The sequence below is a fragment of the Rana temporaria genome, chromosome 6 (genome assembly GCF_905171775.1).
Source record: "Rana temporaria chromosome 6, aRanTem1.1, whole genome shotgun sequence".
Lineage (NCBI taxonomy): Eukaryota > Metazoa > Chordata > Amphibia > Anura > Ranidae > Rana > Rana temporaria.
In genome coordinates, this window is record NC_053494.1 from 221,519,051 (window position 1) to 221,541,086 (window position 22,036).

The 22,036-nt window shown below is 46.3% G+C and overlaps 1 protein-coding gene across 1 annotated transcript in view; it reads left to right on the top strand.

Annotated features, from left to right (window-relative positions):
- The window catches only part of LOC120944285 (protein mono-ADP-ribosyltransferase PARP14-like), a 62,719-nt gene that overhangs the window by 4,089 nt on the left and 36,594 nt on the right, over positions 1 to 22,036 (top strand). Inside the window, exons 3-5 of the mRNA XM_040358310.1 lie at positions 1,786 to 4,040; positions 14,727 to 14,963; positions 18,060 to 18,281. Coding sequence (XP_040214244.1) covers positions 1,786 to 4,040; positions 14,727 to 14,963; positions 18,060 to 18,281 — 2,714 coding nt within the window. The remainder of the gene's footprint in view (positions 1 to 1,785; positions 4,041 to 14,726; positions 14,964 to 18,059; positions 18,282 to 22,036) is intronic.

The following is a 22,036-nucleotide window of genomic DNA, read 5'->3' on the forward strand; positions in this document are numbered from 1 at the left end:
GGTCACCGAACTGATTCTTTGCCCCGGGTGAAATAATGTCTAGCTTCCCCACTGGTACTGCCTATAAGAGTACCAGTACCAGCCGTTCTACTCTAATAAAGTAGAATGGCTAGTGGCTAGGGGGAGAGGGGGCTTGGGTGGCCGGGGGGGTGCGGGAGTTGTCTGGCCGCCATGGGAGAGACCCGTCAAAGTGGGCCAGTCTGGATGAAGTCCAGGGCCAAATTTATGTCCCAGTCCAGCCCCTGGCGAGGGGGATAGACGAGGCGAGGGGGATAGATGAGGCGAGGGGGATAGACGAGGCGAGGGGGATAGACGAGGCGAGCGGGATAGACGAGGCGAGGGGGATAGACGAGGCGAGGAGGATAGACGAGGCGAGGGGGATAGACAAGGCGAGGGGGATAGACGAGGTGAGAGGGATGGATGATGAGGGTTCTGGGGGTGGTGGATGCTAAAAGCTACTATATCTACAGCTCATGATACATTAGTGGTCAGTGGGAAGAATGCTCCTTACAGAAAATATAGATCTAAAAAGATCAATGGCATCGGTAGTAATTATTTGCTGCGCAAATTACGGTGTGACAAAAAGTATTGTTATGACCGCTATTTTATTCTCTAGGGTGTTAGAAAAAAAAATGTATAATGTTTGGGGGTTCTAAGTAATTTTCTAGCAAAAAAAATGTTTTTTAACTTGTAAACAACACATCTGAAAAAGTGGCTTGGTCCTTAAAGCGGAGGTTCACCCTTAGAGGGCACTTTTCCCCCTTAGATTCCTGCTCGTTGTGTCTAGGGGAATCGGCTATTTGTTTTAAAATATGAGCAGTACTTACCCGTTTACGAGATGCATCTTCTCCGTCGCTTCCGGGTATGGGCTTCGGGAATGGGCGTTCCTTCTTGATTGACAGTCTTCCGAGAGGCTTCCGACGGTCGCATCCATCGCGTCACGATTTTCCAAAAGAAGCCGAACGTCGGTGCGCAGGCGCAGTATAGAGCCGCACCGACGTTCGGCTTCTTTCGGCTACGAGTGACGCGATGGATGCGACCGTCGGAAGCCTCTCGGAAGACTGTCAATCAAGAAGGAACGCCCGCTCCCGAAGACCCATACCCGGAAGCGACGGAAGAAGATGCAGCTCGAAAACGGGTAAGTACGGCTCATATTTTAATACAAATAGCCGATTCCCCTAGACCGAACGAGCAGGAATCTAAGGGGAGAAAAATGTTTTTTTTTTAAATGGGTGAACTCCCGCTTTAAAGGGGTTGTAAAGGTAAAAAAAAAAAATTTCCCTTAGTGCAGTCCTCCTTCACTTACCTCATCCTTCCATTTTGCTTTTAAATGTTCTTATTTCTTCTGAGAAATCCTCACTTCCTGTTCTTCTGTCTGTAACTCCACACAGTAATGCAAGGCTTTCTCCCTGGTGTAGAGAAAGCCTCTTGAGGGGGGAGGGGGCGAGCAGGATTGTCAGGACAAGAGGCTTTCTCCACGCCAGGGAGAAAGCCTCGCATTACGGTGTGGAGTTACAGACAGAAGAACAGGAAGTGAGGATTTCTCAGAAGAAATAAGGACATTTAAAAGCAAAATGGAAGGATGAGGTAAGTGAAGGAGGACTGCACTGAGGTAAAGGAAGCTATTAAGGGAATTTTTTTTATTTTTACCTTTACAACCCCTTTAAGTGGTTAATTATATTCTATTTGCTGCTATGGGGACAATCACTCATTCTGATGTATCCCTGTGTTCTGCTACCTCCCATATCTTCTAACTAACAAGCACTATATTTCTCTTTACTGCAGTCCTGAAGACGGTGATGACAAAGCGGCATGTGCTCAATAATAAGACAATATCGGTGTACCCATATTACCCATCCATTGGACATTGCTTGTATGGAAAGGACGGCCCTCGTATAGAAATACCCGATTCGGTAGAAATCCTCATCAGTCCACATATACTGGCATTTATTTTGAAGGATGAACAGATAAAACAAAATGTTGAAAAAGCAATGGCAGATGTTTCCTGTGATATCACATGGCCGAATGTGGACCACCCCACTCCTGTCATCAAACTGTCTTTGCCCAGTACCCTCTCCAGTCATCTCCGAACCTTGGCAAAGATCGTTCCAACATGGAGCGATAACGTCTACAAAACATTTAAAGCTTTTATTTCAAAGTATAAAGCCGCAGAGTGCGACCTGAAGCCACCAGTGTGGGAAGCCATCAAAGAAAAGATGTCTAGCCCCCAATATGATGGAGTCCTCATAAAACCTGACTTAGCTGTGGAGAAGGCTTTCATTGTGGGTATTTCAGAAGATGTTGAGAAGATTGAGCCAATATTCAGAAAACTGGTAGAAGAAACCACCAGACAGCTGAGCAGAGTGGAAGAAGAAGTGCCTCTTGAGCCCGAAGTTTATAAATTAATGGAGGCTCATGGTCTGGAGAAAAGCATCCTGGAAGATTCTCCACATGTGAAGATTAGTTACGATGGAACTTCTAAGGCCGTTAATCTCTGTGGGCCAAGAGATGAAGTTCACACTGCCAAATGTGAAATTCTCAATACTCAGCAAAGCCTGAAGTCCAAATCCATTCCCCTCGATCCACACATCATCCAGTTTCTGAAGGCAGCGGACAATCAAGAATTGTCATGTAGTCTTCTTATGAAAACCAACATAAAAGCAGCTTTTCATGTGGAAGATAATGCAGTCATGTTAATTGGTTACTCCGATAAAGAGCTGAGAAATGGTGAAGAAGCCATGAAGAAGGAATTGGCCTGTAAGAGGATTTCTGTTGAGGATAAAAGTGTCACTAAGAGTCCGGAGTGGAGAAATCTGAAGAGCTTCCTGAAGAAGAAGTTTAATGCCGATGGGATGACAGTTTCCATAGAGGAGTTCCCGGTGAGGGACGGAGCTGAGGTGGTTATCACTGGTCTATCCTCACCTGCAGAAGAAACCTACCAGCAGATCCATGACTTTGTGGAGAAGAACACTTTGGTGGAGAAGGACATCAAGCTGAAATCAATGGCGGTGTTGCAGTTTATAGAGGAAAATAGGAAACCGGAATGGAATGGAATAATACAGAATGTGAAGGTTGCGAAGAAACAGAACTTCATCTCCTTGTCTGGCCCAAAGTTCTATGTAGAGGAGGCAGAAACCAGCATAGGAAAATTGATTTCCAAAATATATCCTCACACCCTATACATTAATAAACCCGGGGCCAAAAAATCCTTTATTCAAAATGAAGACATGTATGTTACTACAGTATGGAACAAACACAACTGTGTGATGCACTTACAGAAGGAGGTAGATGTCAGGATTTCCCATCAAATTGAACCCCATTGCCAAGTCAGCCTCCAGAATGGAGCCACAATGGTTATATATAAAGGGGACCTCTACAAACACAATGCTGATGTCATCATAATTGCCTCAAATGAGAATTTAAAGCCCACTGGGGGACCAGCACTGGCTTTGGTGAAAGCTGCAGGACCCGGTCTTCAGAAGGAATGTGATCACATTGTTCAGAAGAAAGGGGCGCTAAAGCCGGGAGAGTGTGTCATGACAGATGTGAGTAATTTACCGTGTAAGAAGGTAATTCATGCAGTTGCACCCAAAGTGGATAAAAGAGGAAATTCAAAATGTGATCGTCTTCTACGGAAAGTGATAACCGAGAGCTTGGAGAAGGCTGCAGAGATTGGCCAAAGTTCGGTTGCACTTTCTATTGGTGACTTTGTTATTTCTGGGTGTCCCTTGGACCTGTGTGCCCAAAACATTGTAAAATCCATAAAATCCCTCACAGAAAACCAAGAAGGAAGAGCCAACACCATCAAAAACATCCATCTTGTGGACAGTGACGAAGGCGTTCTAAAGACTATCACCGAATTCTTAAATGAAGAGTTTGAAGATAAACATGTCCAGGTTCCTTTCAAACATGGAACGAAAAAGCAAAAGAAGACGACTCCTAAGGAAGAAAAAATGATAAACAAACCCAACGACCAAATGGTGACCACCAAGGAAGGGTTGAACATCAATATAAAACAAGGAAATATTGAAGATGCAACGGTAAGTTCTATGCAGTTCAGGTTTCCTCATCATATTAAACATCCAAGGTAAAGAAATATTAACCTCCGTATCAAATGGGTGGCTATGTATAGGCAGTAGATCAGGCATGTCAAACTCGGATGAAACAGTGGGCTGAACTGTGACTCAATCTTTAACCCCTTCAATACCGGGGCTTTAATACCCACCTCCATGCCGGGCCTATTTTGGCACTTCTCTCCTACATGTACAAATCATCATTCTTTTGCTAGAAAATTACTCAGAACCCCCAAACATTATATATGTTTTTTTTTAGCAGACACCCTAGGGTGGGGATATGCAATTAGCGGACCTCCAGCTGTTGCAGAACTACAAATCCCATGAGGCATAGCAAGACTCTGGCAGCCACAATCATGACACCCAGAGTCAGAGGCATGATGGGACTTGTAGTTTTGCAACAGCTGGAGGTCCGCTAATTGCATATCCCTGCCCTAGGGAATAAAATGGCGGTCATTGCAACTTTTTATCTTGCACGGTATTTGCGCAATCATTTTTCAAACGCCTTTTTCTTTTGGAAAAAAAATGGTTTCATGAATTAAAAAATAACAAAACAGTAAAGTTAGCCCATTTTTTTTGTAAAATATGAAAGATGATGTTACGCCGAGTAAATAGATACCTAACCTGTCACGCTTTAAAATTGCGCACACTCATGGAATGGCGCCAAACTTCGTTACTTTAAAAATCTCCATGGGCGACGCTTTAAAAATTTTACAGGTTACCAGTTTAGAGTTACAGAGGAGGTGCTAGTGCTAGAATTGTTGCACACGCTCTAACGCATGCGGCGACACCTCACATGTGTGGTTTGAACGACGTTTTCATACGTGGGCGGGACTTATGCGTGTGTTCGCTTCTGAGCGCGAGCTACCGGGGACAGGGGCGTTTTCATTTTTTATTTATTTATTTTTTACTTATTTATTTATTCTTTACACTTTTGTTTACATTTTTTTTTCGATCGCTTTTAATCCTATTACAAGGAATGTAAACAGTGTGTGACAGGTCCTCTTTAAGGAGAGATGCGGGGTCAATAAGACCTTTCCCTCCCCCCACATCTCTCTCCTCCAGGCTGGAAAGCATGAGATCGTGAAAAGAAATTCACAGATCTCCTTCTTACTAGCCGCAATTGCGGTTTGTTTACTAACGGGTACCCGGGCGTGACGTCATCACATCGCGCCCGGGCCTCCGACGGTCATAGAGATCACCAGTCATCTCTATGCTTCCCATCTGGCGCACCGCGATCATCTCTCCTGGCCCGCGATGGCACGGGAGAGCCCAGAGAAGCACCGGATGGCGGTGGGGGATGTCCCCTCCCGCCGCCTATAAGAACGATCAAGTGGCGGAACCGACGCTATGATCATTCTTATGGTGCACAGGATCGCCGCCGGGAACACAATGATATCTGAATGATGCCTCTAGCTGCACCCATCATTCAGATATCACCGCACAGAGTACAGGACGTCATATGACGTCCACCCGGGATAAGAGATCCCCTTTTTGGACGTCATATGACGGTTTGCGGTATTGAAGTAGTTAAGGGGCCACAATAGAGCTGCACGATTCTGGCCAAAAGGAGAATCACAATTTTTTTTGCTTAGAATAAAGATAACGATTCTCACGGCGTAAAATCTTTCACATTATACAAAAAACAATTGCGCTAACTTTATACTGTGTTTGTTTTTTTTTGTTTTTTTTTTTTTATTCATTAAAGTAATTTTTTTTAAAAAAAATGCATTTGAAAGGCCGCTGCGCAAATACAGTGCGAAATTAAAATATTGCAACAGCCACCATTTTATTCTCTAGGGTAGGGGTAGGCAACCTGTGGCTCTCGAGCTGTTGCAGAACTACAAGTCCCATCATACCCCTGGGAGTAATTGTAACTGCCAACCCCATCATACCTCTGGGATTGATTGTAACTGCCAACCTTGCAATGCCTCATGGGAAATGTAGTTCCACAACAGCTGGAGCGCCACAGGTTGCCTCCCCCTGCTCTAGGGTTTTTACAAAAATATATATATATTTATAATGTTTGGGGGTTCTAAGTAATTTTCTAGCAAAAAAAAATTATATATTTTAACTTAAACACCAAACCTTTTCCTGACAGTTGTTGTTTTAAAGTGGTTAAACTTTCCTAATTTACATACAGAAGTCTATTCCTTTTGATATAAAAGACAAATTGATACAATGTTTAGACTTCACATTCCACTGATGGAATGTTTTCAAAACTTGGCAGACTGCCCAGACTTTGACTTTTGACTGAGAGAAAATTCTCTGCATACCAAAGATCGGGAAATACTTTGTCGCAAGATCGCAATGCGTAAAAAAATCGCGATAACGATTCTTGACAATTAATCGTGCAGCTCTAGGTCACACCTAATTAAAGCCAGTAAAATATTATGGTACTTTGAAAGTTGAATTCCAAGTATGGCAATTTTTACTTACCGTATTTATCTTCATATAGCGCGCACCCCCAACCTAGAAGGAAAATTTCAGGAAAAAAAAGAAAATACTTAGTTTGAATGCCCCTCGTCGGTGTCTTGCCCGGCGTCCATCGGCGGCCTTGTCCGGTCCGGCGTCCGTCTGCGGCCTTGGTGGTGTCCTCCATGCTTCCTCCGCGCTTCCTCGCATAAAGGCTAGGAGGCGGCACAGGGTGCGACCGCGAGCGGAGTCGAGCCTGGCCGAGTGTACCCGAGTGTACTGCGCTCGGTATATGTCTGCGGCGGCGTTCAAACACAGCGCGGGTATCGGCGTATATCGCGCACCCACGATTTTAAGGGGAAAAAAGTGCGCGGTATACGCCGATAAATACGGTAGTTACGTTGGACCAATGTAAGTATGAACAGTATGTGCTAAACCTGTCAGATCCCCATGGAAGCCTCTGATTATGTTGTTTGAAATGTTTTTTTGCCAATTAAATAGCCACGTGCGACTAGCCACATGCGAAATGGTGCCCATCTTGCCTGTGGCTAGATTAGGGACAGGTCACCTGCCCATCAGGGACAGTGCTTAGGGAGAGGTTCCAGCTAAGTAGGGAAAGTGCAGGGACACGCTTTCCTGCCTGGAAGACCTCCTACTACTGGACTCCCCAGAGAGTTTGTCGCACAGCACGCCCGGGGGGAGGGTGGATCTGGCGGGGGAGCTCGGGAGCTGGGAGGGAGCCTCTTCTTACGCGGCCATGGAGAGGTCTCCTGGAACAGGAGCTAGGAGAGACAGTTGGTCTTCACCAGTGGCGATGCGTCCATAGGGACGCAGGAGCACCGCCCCCTCTGGCTCGCTCACAGCCAGTAAAATATACAGATTCATACACTGTATGAATCTGTATATTTTCGCCGCTGCCGTCCACTATTCAGCTGGCCGGAAGTTGAGCGCCGGTCAGCTGAATAGCGGCAGCTGACTGGCTGTGTGGAAGTGCCTATCAGGGCCCTGAGGCTGTAGTCGGCTTCCTGAAGCTCATCCTCGGGGCGTACCGGCTGTACGTCCGAGGATAAGACTGACAGGCGTCTCAGCCAATCAGGTAACCTGATTGGCTGAAGCGTCATCGAGGGCGGGACGAGGGACATCGAGGGACGTAGAAGCCATAAAGGTACGTGCCGGGGGGGGGGGTACGGGGCACAGTGGCTACAATTGGGGGCACAGTGGCTACAATTGGGGGCACAGTGGCTACAATTGGGGGCACAGTGGCGACAATTGGGGGCACAGTGGTGACAATTGGGGGCACAGTGGCGACAATTGGGGGCTGTGTTTGATGGCATAGTGGTGACAATTGATGGCACAGTAGCTGCGTTTGATGGTATGGCACAGTGGCTGCGTTTTGATGGCACGGTGGCTGCGTTTTGATGGCATGGCACAGTGGCTGCGTTTTGATGGCATGGCACAGTGGCTGCGTTTTGATGGCACGGTGGCTGCGTTTTGATGGCACAGTGGCTGCGTTTTGATGGCACAGTGGTTGCGTTTTGATGGCACAGTGACTGCATTTGATGGCATGGCACAGTGGTGACAATTGATAGGTACAGTGAGGCTGCAATTGTTTTTTTTTTTTTTCGTTTGCGCCCCCCCAAAAATTTTGAGCACCAGCCGCCACTGGTCTGCACGGTCCAGAGTAAGACCTTCAGGAAGGATACAGGCAGTGCCGATCCTGACCTCCCAGGGGCCCTAAGCAAAATGACACATTAAAAATGAGAAGCGGGGGGCGCTGACGACAGTGACATGTCACATTAAAGAAAGTTGAGAAGCGGGGGGGAGGGGGGGAGAGTTCTGCTGTAGGAAATTACATCTTACATTAAATTGAGAAGTGGGGGGGGTGCTGACTTCTTACCTCTTCACCTTCTCCCATGCAGCCAGCGAGTTGAGAAGCGGGGTGAGGGGGCGAAAATGACTTCTCACCAGGCGGGGCCTGTAGTAATTTGTGAGGCCCTTTGCAGCTTTACGGGGCCCTAAGCGCCTTGCATAGTGAGCCTATAGGGCGGATCGGCCCTGGATCCAGGGCTGGAGTCGGTGAGTGGAAGCACAGTGGAGATCTGGAAGAAGCACGCCAGGGGAGCTGGATGTAGAGCCAGAGGAGAGACTGTGGGGTTTGTGTCAAATCGAAGCAGGATTTGCAAGTCGGGCTTGCTGGGATCAGTAGTCCATCATCAAATATCCTCTTCAAATAACGTTTGCTGCCATAAAAGGGGAACTGCAGGCCTCTGGCCTATTCAGGAACAGCAATTGAAACCACTTGGACTTATTCAGAGTGAGGCCTAGTCAGCTGAAGATGGTGGGACAGGAGTAATAAGGCTGTGACAGAAAGTGATGTACAGAGGAGGAGGAGGAGTGTCCTGAGGTAAAAGTCTGCAGGGAGAGTGCAGAGGCGGGAAATGTTCTGAGGTAAAAGTCTGCAGGGAGAGTGCAGAGGCGGGAAATGTTCTGAGGTAAAAGTCGGTCTACATTACTGTCCGCCATTTTGTCCTATCTTAAAGGTGTAATGCACAATCTGAAGAATAGTGATGCATAAATTTCTATAACAAATTCCAGTATCAATTCATCATTTGGGCATCCCATGTCCCTATTCCCCAACCAAGTTAATCCCTGCTAATAAAATAACAAACAAGCAAAATAATTTTTATTTACTGAAATGGTGTGTCTAATGCAGGGCTCAAAATGAGCTACTAGCCAGGCCTCAAAGGTTACTCGCCACCAGTGCCCCACTCAATCCCTACCCTGCCCCTAGACACGTCCTCATAAATTATGTCATGAAATGACACTTAATATTTATTTTTGTAACTTATTTTTGCATAAAACATTTAACAATTTATCAGTGCAGCCTCACCTGTGCCCACCATTGCAGCCACACGGTGCACCCACCATTGCAACCACACTGTGCACCCACCATTGCAACCACACTGTGGACCCACCATTGCAGCCACACTGTGCACCAGCGGCGTTGTTAGGCCTGGGCTTGGGGGGCTGGAGCCCCGAATGGGACCCTGAAAACCCATAGTCTATTGAACAATGCTTTGTATTGTTGGCCCGAGCGCCGGGGCCCGGGACCGATCTCATCGTGGCTGTGGCCTAGTGAGGCCGAGTGTGGCCGGGGCCGAGTGTGGCCGAGTGCGGCTGGGGCCGAGTGTGGCCGAGTGCGGCTGGGGCCGAGTGTGGCCGAGTGCGGCTGGGGCCGAGTGTGGCCGAGTGCGGCTGGGGCCGAGTGTGGCCGAGTGCGGCTGGGGCCGAGTGTGGCCGAGTGCGGCTGGGGCCGAGTGTGGCCGAGTGCGGCTGGGGCCGAGTTCGGCCGAGTGCCATAGGTCCCGCCTTCTGGAGCCTGCAGCGCCAATGCCAGGAGGACCATGGGATGTGTGACGTGCTTCCATCATAGCCTGCAGACTCTCCAGAAGGCGGGAATTTCAAATGCAGCCGCCGAACAATATCCCTGCTCAGGCGGCTCTCCTCCTCGGCATGGCAGCTCCTCTCCTCCTCCATGGCATGGCAGCTCCTCTCCTCCTCGGCAGCTCCTCTCCTCTCTGACAGTGACGAGTGACTAAATGCCTGCTCTCTGCTGTGACCGCACACCATGGCTGAGCTCAGGTAAGTCACTGTGTGTATCTATGCCATTGTCAGTAGGTCAGTGTGTGTTAAGGTCATGCAGGTCAGTGGTCAGTGTATGTAGGTCAGATAGGTCAGTGCAGGTAGGTCAGTGGTCAGCATTGATGGGCACTGGTAAGTCACACAACCCCACCGCCCAGCCCCAAAAAAACGCTACGCCACATACAACACCACTAATCCCCCCCCCCCCCCCCCCCGGTTCCGGCCTTGGACTTCGGGCTGAAGCCCCTGGTCTTTTTGCCACCTAGCAACGCCCTTGCTGTGCACCCACCATTGCAGCCACACTGTGCCCACTATTGCAGCCCCACTGTGCCCACTATAGCCCCACTGTGCCCATTGCAGCCATACTGTGCCCGTTGCAGCCATACTGTGCCCGTTGCAGCCATACTGTGCCCGTTGCAGCCATACTGTGCCCGTTGCAGCCCCACTGTGCCCATTACAGCCTTACGGTTCCCATTACAGCCCTGTGGTGCCCATTACAGCCCCACTTTGCCCGCTGTAGCCATACTGTGCCCGTTGCAGCCGCACATTGCAACCATTCTGTGCCCATTGCAGCCATACTGTGCCCATTGCAACTTTGCCTGGGCTGAGGAATGCATTGCTGGAGGAAGAGGAAAGCGGCGGGATAGCATGCTGTTGCCCGCACCCACATTATGATTGTCTACGCTCTGCTGGAAAATTAGTTCTTGCGAGCTGGGCTGCCTGCCTGGGAGAGCACCGCTGGCGGGGTTGATCATGAGCATGGAGGAGAGCTGTGGGATAGCATGCTGTTACGGTGCTTACATGATGTCTCCGCTCTGCTCGACACAGCCCCGCCTCCTCCTGACCTGTGGCTGTCATAGATAGAACGCTGGTCCACTGCTGTGATGCGTTCTATCTATCACAGGCGCAGGTCAGGAGGAGGCGGGGCTGTGTCGAGCAGAGCAGAGACCTCATGTAAGCGCCGAAACAGCGTGCTATCCCACGGCTCTCCTCTTCCTCCATGCTCACGATCAACCCCGCCGGCGGTGCCCTCCCCCCCCCCTCTCCCTGGCAGCCCAGCTCGCAAGACCTCATTTTCCACTCGCAAAATGCAAGTAGGCGAGTGAAAAATTTGAGGGCTGGTCTAATGGATGTCTGGCAGCAGGGTAATATCAGTGGATGTAGTAACTAGTAGCAACCACACCTCTACATGTATGTAACCTCAGCTATATACAGTATACAGCACTGTGTTTCCATCCCACTCCTGGAACAAAATAGAGTGTAGCTGAACTCTGCTCAGCCATTCACAGGAAGCTTTGTATTCCAAGAATGAATAATACAACCTTTATATACGGTGTATACTCGAGTATATGCTGAGTTTTCAGCACATTTTTTTTGTGCTGAAAATGCCCCCCTCGGCTTATACTCGAGTCATCTTTTTGTGCCTGATCTCCTGGACTTTAGGGACCCGGTACCAAACTTGGCACACATGTAGCCCCACTCTTCCTCTACAAGTGTGCAAAGTTTTTTGTCCGGGGGACCTACGGCCGGGGAGCACCTATTTTTTCTAAGTCGGGCACCCCTTCCATAGACTCCCATGTTAAATGTAAGTCTAGTCATGGACATAGTGAGGCATGGGCACAGTGAGGCATGGGCACAGTGAGGCATGGGCACAGTGAGGCATGGGCACAGTGAGGTATGGGCACAGTGAGGTATGGACATGGGCACAGTGAGGCATGCAGATGGACACCCTAGGCTTATACTCGAGTGAATAACTGCGTTCCCCCGCATTCCCGCTGAAAAAAAGCCGTGGTTATAATGTAATAGAGATACCTCCAGGTGAATGTTGCAGCAAAGTCCAGTTGCAGGACCCCCTGAGGATGATGCAGCATCTGTTTTTGTGTTGGAAAACAGCGGTCACAGGGGTATCCTCCAAATGTTGTCCAGCTAGCCTGAAATGGGACTGCTCAGTAACTGTGGTGTAGCACTGGAGTCAGCGTATCTACTCTTCGCTTTAGTGCCTCCCTAGTAGTGTATAATAGTCTCTTCCGGTCTCAGTGAAAATACAACAGCAGCAACTCCATAGACAAGGCATGTGGCTCAGTTCTCTCTCAGTCTACTTCCTGGAAACACTGGACATGTGCATTCGTTTTCGTCCGAATTTCAGGGATTTTTGCATTCGTTTTACTGTAACAAAAGATAACGAACGTGCAGAATCCGAAATCCGAATGATCCGCCATAACAAAATGCTTTATTTTAGTTTAGTTGCGACAACAGTCTGATATAGATAGAAGATTCGACATGACGGTGACAATAGCGATCTGTGTCTATCGAACCTGCGGTGGAATGTGCCTAACCTAACTCTATTAGTCCGAGATTATTCGACCTAGAGAGAAAAGATTCGACATAGAGAGAAAAGATTCGATATAGAGAGAAAAGATTCGACATTATAGAGACATGAAGATTCGACATAGAGAGAAAAGATTCGACATAGAGAGAAAAGAGTCGACATTATAGAGACATGAAAATTCGGTGAAGCAGCTAAAAATATACGATCGCCACAAACGGACATTTATGGTCAAATGCTCCGCCCATAGGCTATAGAAGAATTCTAATGTTGGTTGACTAGTAATAATAATTAACAAATATAATTATTACTAGTGTCATACAACATTAGAATTCTACTATAGCTTGTGGGCGGAGCATTTGACTGGAAATGTACGATCGCAGCGTCGTACAGTTTAGCTGAAACTTCTTAGAACATTCGAAAGACACCATAAGCCTTCAATTGACAGATTTGACCTTAACCACTTAAGGACCGCCTCCTGCACATATACGTCGGCAGAATGGCACGGCTGGGCACAAGCACGTACAGGTACGTCCTCTTAAGTGCCCAGCCGTGGGCACGCGAGACCCGGTCCGAAGCTCCGTGACCCGCGGACCCGATCGCCGCTGGAGTCCAGCGATCAGGCCCCGGAGCTGAAGAACGGGGAGAGCCACGTGTAAACACACCTTCCCGTTCTTCACTGTGGTGCCGTCATCGATCGTGTGTTCCCTAATATAGGGAACCACAATCAATGATGTCACACCTACAGCCACACCCCCCTACAGTTAGAAACACAGCTGAGGTCACACTTAACCCCTTCAGCGCCCCCTTGTGGTTAACTCCCAAACTGCAATTGTCATTTTCACAGTAATCAGTGCATTTTTAATGCATTTTTTGCTGTGAAAATGACAATGGTCCCAAAAATGTGTCAAAATTGTCCGATGTGTCCGCCCCATAATGTCGCAGTCATGAAAAAAATCACTGATCGCCGCCATTAGTAGTAAAAAAAAAAAAATAATAAAAATGCAATAAAACTATCCCCTATTTTGTAAACGCTATAAATTTTGCGCAAACCAATCGATAAACGCTTATTTCGATTTTTTTTTTTTTACCAAAAATAGGTAGAAGAATACGTATTGGCCTAAACTGAGGATTTTTTTTTATATATATATGTTTTTGGGGATATTTATTATAGCAAAAAGTAAAAAATATTGCATTTTTTACAAAATTGTCGCTCTATTTTTGTTTACAGCGTTTTTAGCTGCCACTTCCGGGCTTTCCCTCCCGCGGGAGTAGGCATTCCTACTCCTTTCCCTGGCGCCACAATGTCTCCTGGGAGCACAGTGTCAGGTTTCCCAGAAGACAATGCAGAACGCCGTGATAGTTTTTTCTACTGTTGTGAATGCCTTTCAATGATGCCGCCCGTTGTGATGGCAACCATGATTACGTCGCTACTCGCCGTAAGCACTGCGCATGAGCGAGAAAGAGTGCTGAATGCTGGGAGATGAGCATTCACCGCTACCCTTGGAAATCAGTGCTTGTGGGCTTCACAATGCCCACAAGCAAAATGGAAAATCACTATATCGTTTTTTGTTTTTTAGTTCTTCTTTTGCACGAAAAAGGACAGGCGCTATTTCAGGACACCAAACAAGTGAGTTTTAATTTGTTGTGTAAAAAAACACATTGAATGCTCCAAAAAAGTAAAAAAAAAACGATTGGCCACGGAACCTCCGCTTTAATTAATTTGCATTTTCGGACGAATGCATTTTTTTAAACGGAACGAAAAAATAAATAAAAAAGAGAATTTCGGGAGTAACTAAAACAAGTTTATTTTTCAGACGAAAACTAAATTTCCGAAAACGAAATATTTCAGTGTGCACGTGTCTAGGAAACACCCCTTTATAAAGTATCAGAGTCCTCCAATCTGGGGTTTCTGACCCAGCTAGCAGGGACAGGAAGTGATGTACATAAATAACTCTATGACAGTAGGAAGTACAGGTGTTTACAATTACAGACAGGAGAGGGCAGCAGACCCCTACACTTATCTAGATGATAAGAATGAACTACCATGTGAAAGATGTCATTTGTTCACGTACAACATATTTTTCTGTAGTCAATGTTTGAATAAAGATCTAATGTCTGCCTGTTCATATATGTTGAAAAAGCCAAGAATTTCCATGGAGTTTACCCACCATTTTACATGAATGTAACCGGCCAATGTTTCGTATGTAATGACTTTAAACAATGCTTCCAATTGGACTTGTCAGTGATGATCTGTCTTCTTTCCGTAGACCAACGTGGTGGTGAACAGTGTGGGGACAGAGCTAAATCTCCGTTCTGGAGCCGTGTCCAAGGCTCTGTTCAGGAAGGCCGGAGCCAACCTCCAGGATCTTCTGAAAACAGAGAGACAAGGGAAGCAGGTGGAAGACGGCTCCATATTTGTTACCGATGGCTGTAACCTGTCCTGTGACATTGTTATCCACGTTGTGGTTCCAGAGTGGGACGGTGGAAATGGTTCTTCTGAGAAGGTATGGAAATGGAAGAGAGATTGTTCCTCTCGGCTAATAGAATGTGTGGTGATCCTTCAGACTGGACTAGTTTTTGTGATTGGCAAACATTCATTTCCAGTGACTACATATCCTCTAAATATGCAATTTAAGCCTCTCGGTAGCGGTGAATGACGTCACCCCAAGGGCTAGTTTACACTTGAGTCAAAACAAGGCTTCGGACATGCTTTGTTAAAGCTCTCTGAACGCCACTCAAAGCTCCTGTCACTATATTTTCTGGCGTATAAGACGACTTCTTACACCGGAATTTCACAGCCAAAAACCGGGGGTCGTCTTATACGCCCGGTATAGCAGCTGCTCACTCGATTTCAGCCCGCCAGGCGCTCTGTAAGTCTGTATTCTGTATTCTGCGCCGCTCAGCCAATCCCGATGCATTCTGTTGATGGCAGAGCATGCTAAGCCTGCTTGGATTGGAGTAATAACCTCTGCCAATCCGAGCAGGCTTAGCATGCTCTGTCATCAACACAGTGCATCGGGATTGGCTGAGCGGCGCATATACAGACTACATACAGCACCCGGCGGCGGCATTTTCGTTTTGAAAAGGCATTTCATACAGCATTACAAAGCACCCGGCGGCGGCGGGGGGTCGTCTAATACGGTGAGTAGACCATAAAACCACCGTTTTTTGCAGTGTATTAGGGGGTTGTCTTATATGCCGAGTCGTCTTATACGCCGGCAAATACGGTAAATAAAATGGTTCGCTAGCCTTACACTATGGCAAAGGCTTTGGGACTTTCAATGAGGCGCACGAAGACCTGCGCCTCCATCCCTATGGCGTTGCCAAAAAAAGGAAAAGAGTTAGATGAGGTGTGTGCCCAAAGATTGATGGGGTGAACATAACCTATGTATGAATACATTGATCCATAAAACAAAGGTGGATACACATTATCCACTTCAGCCCCCGGACCTTTAGGGCTCTTTCACACTGAGCGCCCGTACAGGTCCTTCTGTCAGTTTGTTTGTTTTTTGCGGACCTGTACTGGCGCTCCGTGCTCCTCTATGGAGCCACAGGTGTCAGCGGTGACATGCCCGCTGACATCCGACCCGCTCCGATCCGCGTGACGGAGGAAAAACCTACTTTTCCTTCCGTCTGGCGGATCGGGTGAACACGGACATACGGTCCGTGTTCATCCGATCCCCCCATAGGGGGGAGCGGAGAAAAGCCAGGGCGGTCCCTGCACAATGTGTGCGGGGACCGCCCTGTCATCCGCCGGCTCAGCGGGGATCAACGGAGCGATCCCCGCTGAGCAAGCGGAGGTGCACGGGGCGGATCATTACTGATCCGCCCAGCGTGAAAGAGGCCTTAGGCAGCTAAAGGACCCGGCCAGGTTTTGCGATTCGGCACTGCGTCGCTTTAACAGACAATTGCGCGGTCGTGCGACGTGGCTCCCAAACAAAATTGGTGTCTTTTTTTTCCACAAATAGAGCTTTCTTTTGGTGGTATTTGATCACCTCTGCGTTTTTAATTTTTTGTGCTATAAACAAAAATAGAGTGACAATTTTGAAAAAAATGCAATATTTTTTACTTTTTGCTATAATAAATATCCCCCAAAAATATATATATATATATATAAATATATATATATATATATATATATATATATATATATATATTCCTCAGTTTAGGCCGATACGTATTCTTCTACATATTTTTGGTTGGTTGGTTTGTGCAAAATTTATAGCATTTACAAAATAGGGGATAGTTTTATTGCATTTTTATTAATTTTTTTTTTTTTTTACTACTAATGGCGGCGATCAGCGATTTTTTTATTTATTTATTTTTTTTCTTGACTGCGACATTATGGCGGACACTTCGGACAATTTTGACACATTTTTGGGAACATTGTCCTTTTCACAGCAAAAAATGCATTTAAAATGCACTGGGGTAGATTCAGGTACGTGCGCTTCTTCTTACGGCGGCGCAGCGTATCGTATTTACGCTACGCCGCCGTAACTTACAGGAGCAAGTGCAGTATTGACAAAGCACTTGCTCCGTAAGTTGCGGCGGCGTAAGCGCGCGTAATTCAAATGTGGAAGGGAGGGCGTGTTTTATGTAAATGTATGATGACCTGACGTGATTGACGTTTTGCATGCGCCGTCCGTGTACATATCCCAGTGTGCATTGCTTCCAAGTACGGCGCAACGACGTATTGGTTTCAACGTGAATGTAAATTACGTCCAGCCCTATTCGCGAACGACTTACGCAAACAACGTAAATTCAAATTTCGAAGCGGGAACGACGTCCATACTTAACATTGGCTGCGCCTCCTAATAGCAGGAGCAACCTTACGCAGAAAAGGCCTTTACGCAAACGACGTAAAAAACTACCGCCTGGCGCACGTACGTTTGTGAATCGACGTATCTAGACAATTTGCATATTCTACGCCGAAAACAACGGGAGCGCCACTAGCGGCCAGCGTAATATTGCACACAATTCTACGCCGCCGCATTCAAGTTACGTCGGCGGAGGAAGCCTATTTTTTTAGCGTATCTGCCTTTGCGAATCGGCGTAACGATACACGGGCGCGGATTTCAAATTACGGCGGCGTATCTGGAGATACGCCGCCGTAAAAGGAACGTGAATCTACCCCACTGTTTACTGTGAAAATGACAATTGCAGTTTGGGAGTTAACCACAAGGGGGCGCTGAAGGGGTTATGTATGACCCAATCTGTGTTTCAAAACTGTAGGGGGGTGTGGCTGTAGGTGTGATGTCATCGATTGTGCATCCCTATAAAAGGGAACACACGATCGATGACAGCGCCACAGTGAAGAACGGGGAAGCTGTGTTTACACACAGCTCTCCCCGTTCTTCAGCTCCGGCGACCGATCGTGGGACTTCAGCGGCGATCGGGTCCCGCGGCTGGGCACTAAGCAGAGGACGTACCTGTACGTGCATGTGCCCAGCTGTGCCATTCTGCCAACGTAAATGTGCAGGAGGCGGTCCTTAAGTGGTTAAAGGAGCAGGAGCTTCTTTTATTTTATTTTTTTAATAACAAGCGCTTTAATAAACTTCCTTCCACGGAAACGTTTACCATCTGATCTTATTTGTTGGCAGATTCTGAGAAAAATTCTGAGTGATTGTCTGAGCGCCGCAGAAGCCAAACAGTACGGATCCATCACCATCCCAGCAATCGGAACTGGAATGCTGGGATTCCCCAGGAACATTGTGGCTGCCTCCATGTATGAGGAGATTCTGGAGTTCAGCAGCAGAAATCAACTCCAATATCTGAAACAAGTGGATTTCATGCTTCACCCAAGTGACCCGGAAACTATAAAGGTAATGAAGAGTTTTCATGTGATTGTGATTAGAAGAGTGAAGTAAGAGCATATTACAGTGGAACCTTGGATTACGAGGATGATCCGTTCCAGGAGAATGCTCGTAATCCAAAGCACTCGCATATCAAAGCGAGTTTCCACATAGAAGTCAATGAAAACTAAAATAATTTGTTCCGCATTGACTTCTATGGCATGCAGTACCGCATGTGGCCTGAGGTGGGGGGGGGCACTGGAGAGCCTCGGAAATACTCAGAAAGGCACAGGGACAGCTCAGCTGAACTTGGAAAAACCTTGGAAAGGCTCTGATTGGCTCCGATTGGCTCAGAGCGGCTCTGCTTGGCACACCTCTGGCCACATGTGGTACTGTGCCTCCCTGTTTCTTGAATCCTACTCGTTTTGCGCAACAACACTCGCAAATCGAGTCAGGATGTAAAAAAAAAAATGCTCTGTAACGGAATGGCCCGTGGGACCCAGAAGCTCTTCAAAAGTATGAGATACTCCTGTTTCAGCTTCACCGATGACTCTTATGTCTAAAATCATCCTATGTCCACTAGGAGCATAGGATGACTGAGAAATGATGTCTTGGATTGCTTTAACATGGGTCTGTAATCCACAATGTATTCCAGGATATCTGTAAGAACTATTTACAGGTTGTTGATTCTGAACTCAACAGGTTAATTGAAAGAGTGACTCCTTCAATGTGGGAACACCGACTGTTAGGTGTTAATGTTGTCTGTTGTGATGTAAATGAATTTAGTATGGCTTCTAAGGATCTGTCATTGTGTTGTGCTAATTGACCCTGTATTGTGTGAAGGTCTATTGATGATAATGTGTGTATTGCAAGTTAACAGACAGTCTAAAGGTCAGATGTCTGACTTATCAGCTGTAGTTAATTAGCTCATGTAAAGTATGTCAGGGCTGGTGCCAGAATGTCTACTAAAAGAATGTATATTGTATAGCGGGTGAGAGGAGCCGGGATGTCTACCTTGAAAAGTCATATCTCGGAGGCACCTTGTCTGGGTAAATTATTAGTTAATTAGCTCATGTAAATTATGTCAGAGCTGGTGCCAGAATGTCTACCAAAAAGATGTGTATTAGGCTCATTGTTTGATGATGTGGGTGGAGTCGAGTCATTGTTCATTTTGGTTACTAACTGTATATAAGAGCCTGATTTTCTCATTAAAGAGTCTATTCATTTTGAACCTCAAACAGAGCTGTGTCTCATTACTGGGGGAATTCGTATGGCTCGTGTTCGCCGGATTGTGGAGTGTCGATAGCTGTCTTGGGTTTGGGAATGGAATATCTTTTTTTTTTTTTCTTTTTTTTTTTTCTCCTTCCCTTCTTGTTGTCAATTTAAGTAAAAAGTAAGTTGACGTTTAGAAAAAGGAATAAAGAAATACATGAATTGAGCCGGCTATCCCCCCCTCCCTACTCCCTCCGCCCCGCCATCTCGTGACTCCACTTCCCTTCCTTCACTAATATAGACCTAATAATACTTAACCTTTCTGTAACTCTCTCAAATTTTCCGCATACTCCCTAGTTTTTTTGAACTCTTTCCAATTTGCCCATTTATCCCTGTGACCTACGCTCTCCTCGTCAACCCCGTCCTTCCACCCCTCCCTCCTATAGGTATCCTCCACAGATTCCATCCACTCCCACACTTGTGGGCTTTCTACTCCCCTACACTTTTTAGGTATCAATCGTTTAGCTGCGTTGAGCAGGTGGGGAGTCAGGGATCTTTTATATTCTTTAATGGTCTCTTCCCCCACGTGGAACAGAACTACCCATGGATCTTCTTTTATCTCTTTTTTGATTATTACCTTAATCAGTGACAGAATTTTTTTCCAATACTTTTTTATTTTTGGACAGTCCCACCACAGGTGAGCCATCGTCCCCCTTACGGCACATCCTCTCCAGCAGTCTGCTGACTGCCGTTCTCTATAGTTGCTGGTTTTATCTGGGGTAGCGTACCACCCCGTTAGGCATTTAAAATTCATCTCGGCGGTCCTTGCATCTATTGCGGAGGTATGAGTCATAATGATAATTCTTGCTGCTGACGTTTTCCCTCTCGGTGCATCCAATTCTCTTTCCCATTTTAAAATGTATTTTGGAATCTCTGACTCTTCCCCTTTCAACAGAAACCTATATATTTTGGAAATATTACCTTTTGAACTATCAATAGTACAAAGTTTTTCGATCGGTGTATATTCCTCACCTGGGCGCAGGGGTTGGGGTAGGTGCTTAATAAAAAGTGAAAGCTGTGAGTATCGCTATTCATCTAACTTTATAAATTCAATCTTGGCTATAATCTCGTGACGTGTCAAAATGTTTCCCTTTTGAATTGTATCCCTAACCTGAATTCTATTTCTAATCCAATTTCCACCTACCTCTTTAGTCCCTGGTGCAAAGTATTCATTATCTTTAAGATCCATCAGTGGAGAGTTAAATTTCGATTTCAATTGTTTGTGTAGTCTATCCCAGACCCGAAGTGCGTTAAATGTAATTTCGTGTGTGGAAGTGTATAAAGTTCTGTATTGTGGTGGGTTCCAAATTATTCTCCCCAATTGTGCCCTTGTGAGTGCGCATTCAATATTCATCCATCTTTTGTCATGGTTTTCTTTGGCCCACTCTATAACCCGTGAGAGGACCGTTGCATAGTAATATTTTCTGATGTCTGGGACCGCCAATCCGCCCATTTTCTTATTCTGTTTCAATACTTGGGCAGAGATCCTCTGTTTTTTATTTTTCCAAATGTAATTCATCAGCAGAGAGTTTATTATTTTAATGTACGTCTGTGGCAATGCTACTGGGACCATTTCAAATTTATATAATATTTTTTGGACTAAGACCATTTTTACAACGTTTACCCTTCCGAACCATGAAATTGGTCGGTTGTAGATCGTTTTTAATTTCTCGTTTAATTTCATTTAACAGGGGGATGTAGTTGATTCTATACATTTTCTTTAGGGAGTGTGCTAGTTTTATGCCCAGGTAATTTATCTCTTTTTGCCATGAGAAATTGAACGCCGTTTGAAGGTATCGTTTTTCCTCCTTAGAAATATTGACGTTCAAAATCTCCGTCTTAGAAATATTCATTTTAAAATTTGAGACCTCGCCATACTGTTTTTAGGTTTGCCATTAGATTAGGAAGTGTAGTTCTGGGGCTATTTATGAAGAATAGAATATCGTCCCAGAAGGCAGCTATTTTGTGCTCCTCTTCTCCAATTTTGACTCCTGTAATATCGTAGTTGTTCCGTACCATTGCCAGGAGAGGCTCCAGCGAGAGAACGAAAAGGAGAGGGGACAAGGGGCACCCCTGCCTGGTCCCATTCCTCATCTCCAAAGGTGCAGATAGGGTCCCATTGATTTTAATCCTGGCGCAAGGGTGATAGTACAGAGTTTTGATCCTCCCCATCATCCTCGGGCCAATTCCTATGTTTTCTAGCGTTTGAGTCATGAGCCCCCAGTCTACCCTGTCAAACGCTTTTTCGGCGTCCACTGACAGGAGTAGACCGGGGGACCCACTTTCTTTAATTTGCCGAAGGAGAAGGAGAGCCCTGACCCCATTGTCCTTACCCTCCCTACCTGGTATAAAGCCCACCTGGTCCGGATGTACCATGGTTGTCATTATCCCCTTCATGCGTTCGGCCAGATTCTTGGCATACAGTTTCGTATCTGCATTTAATAATGAAATGGGCCGAAAGCCTGAGCAAAGTGTGTTTATCTTTTCCCTCTTTTTTTTATTACGGTAATTGT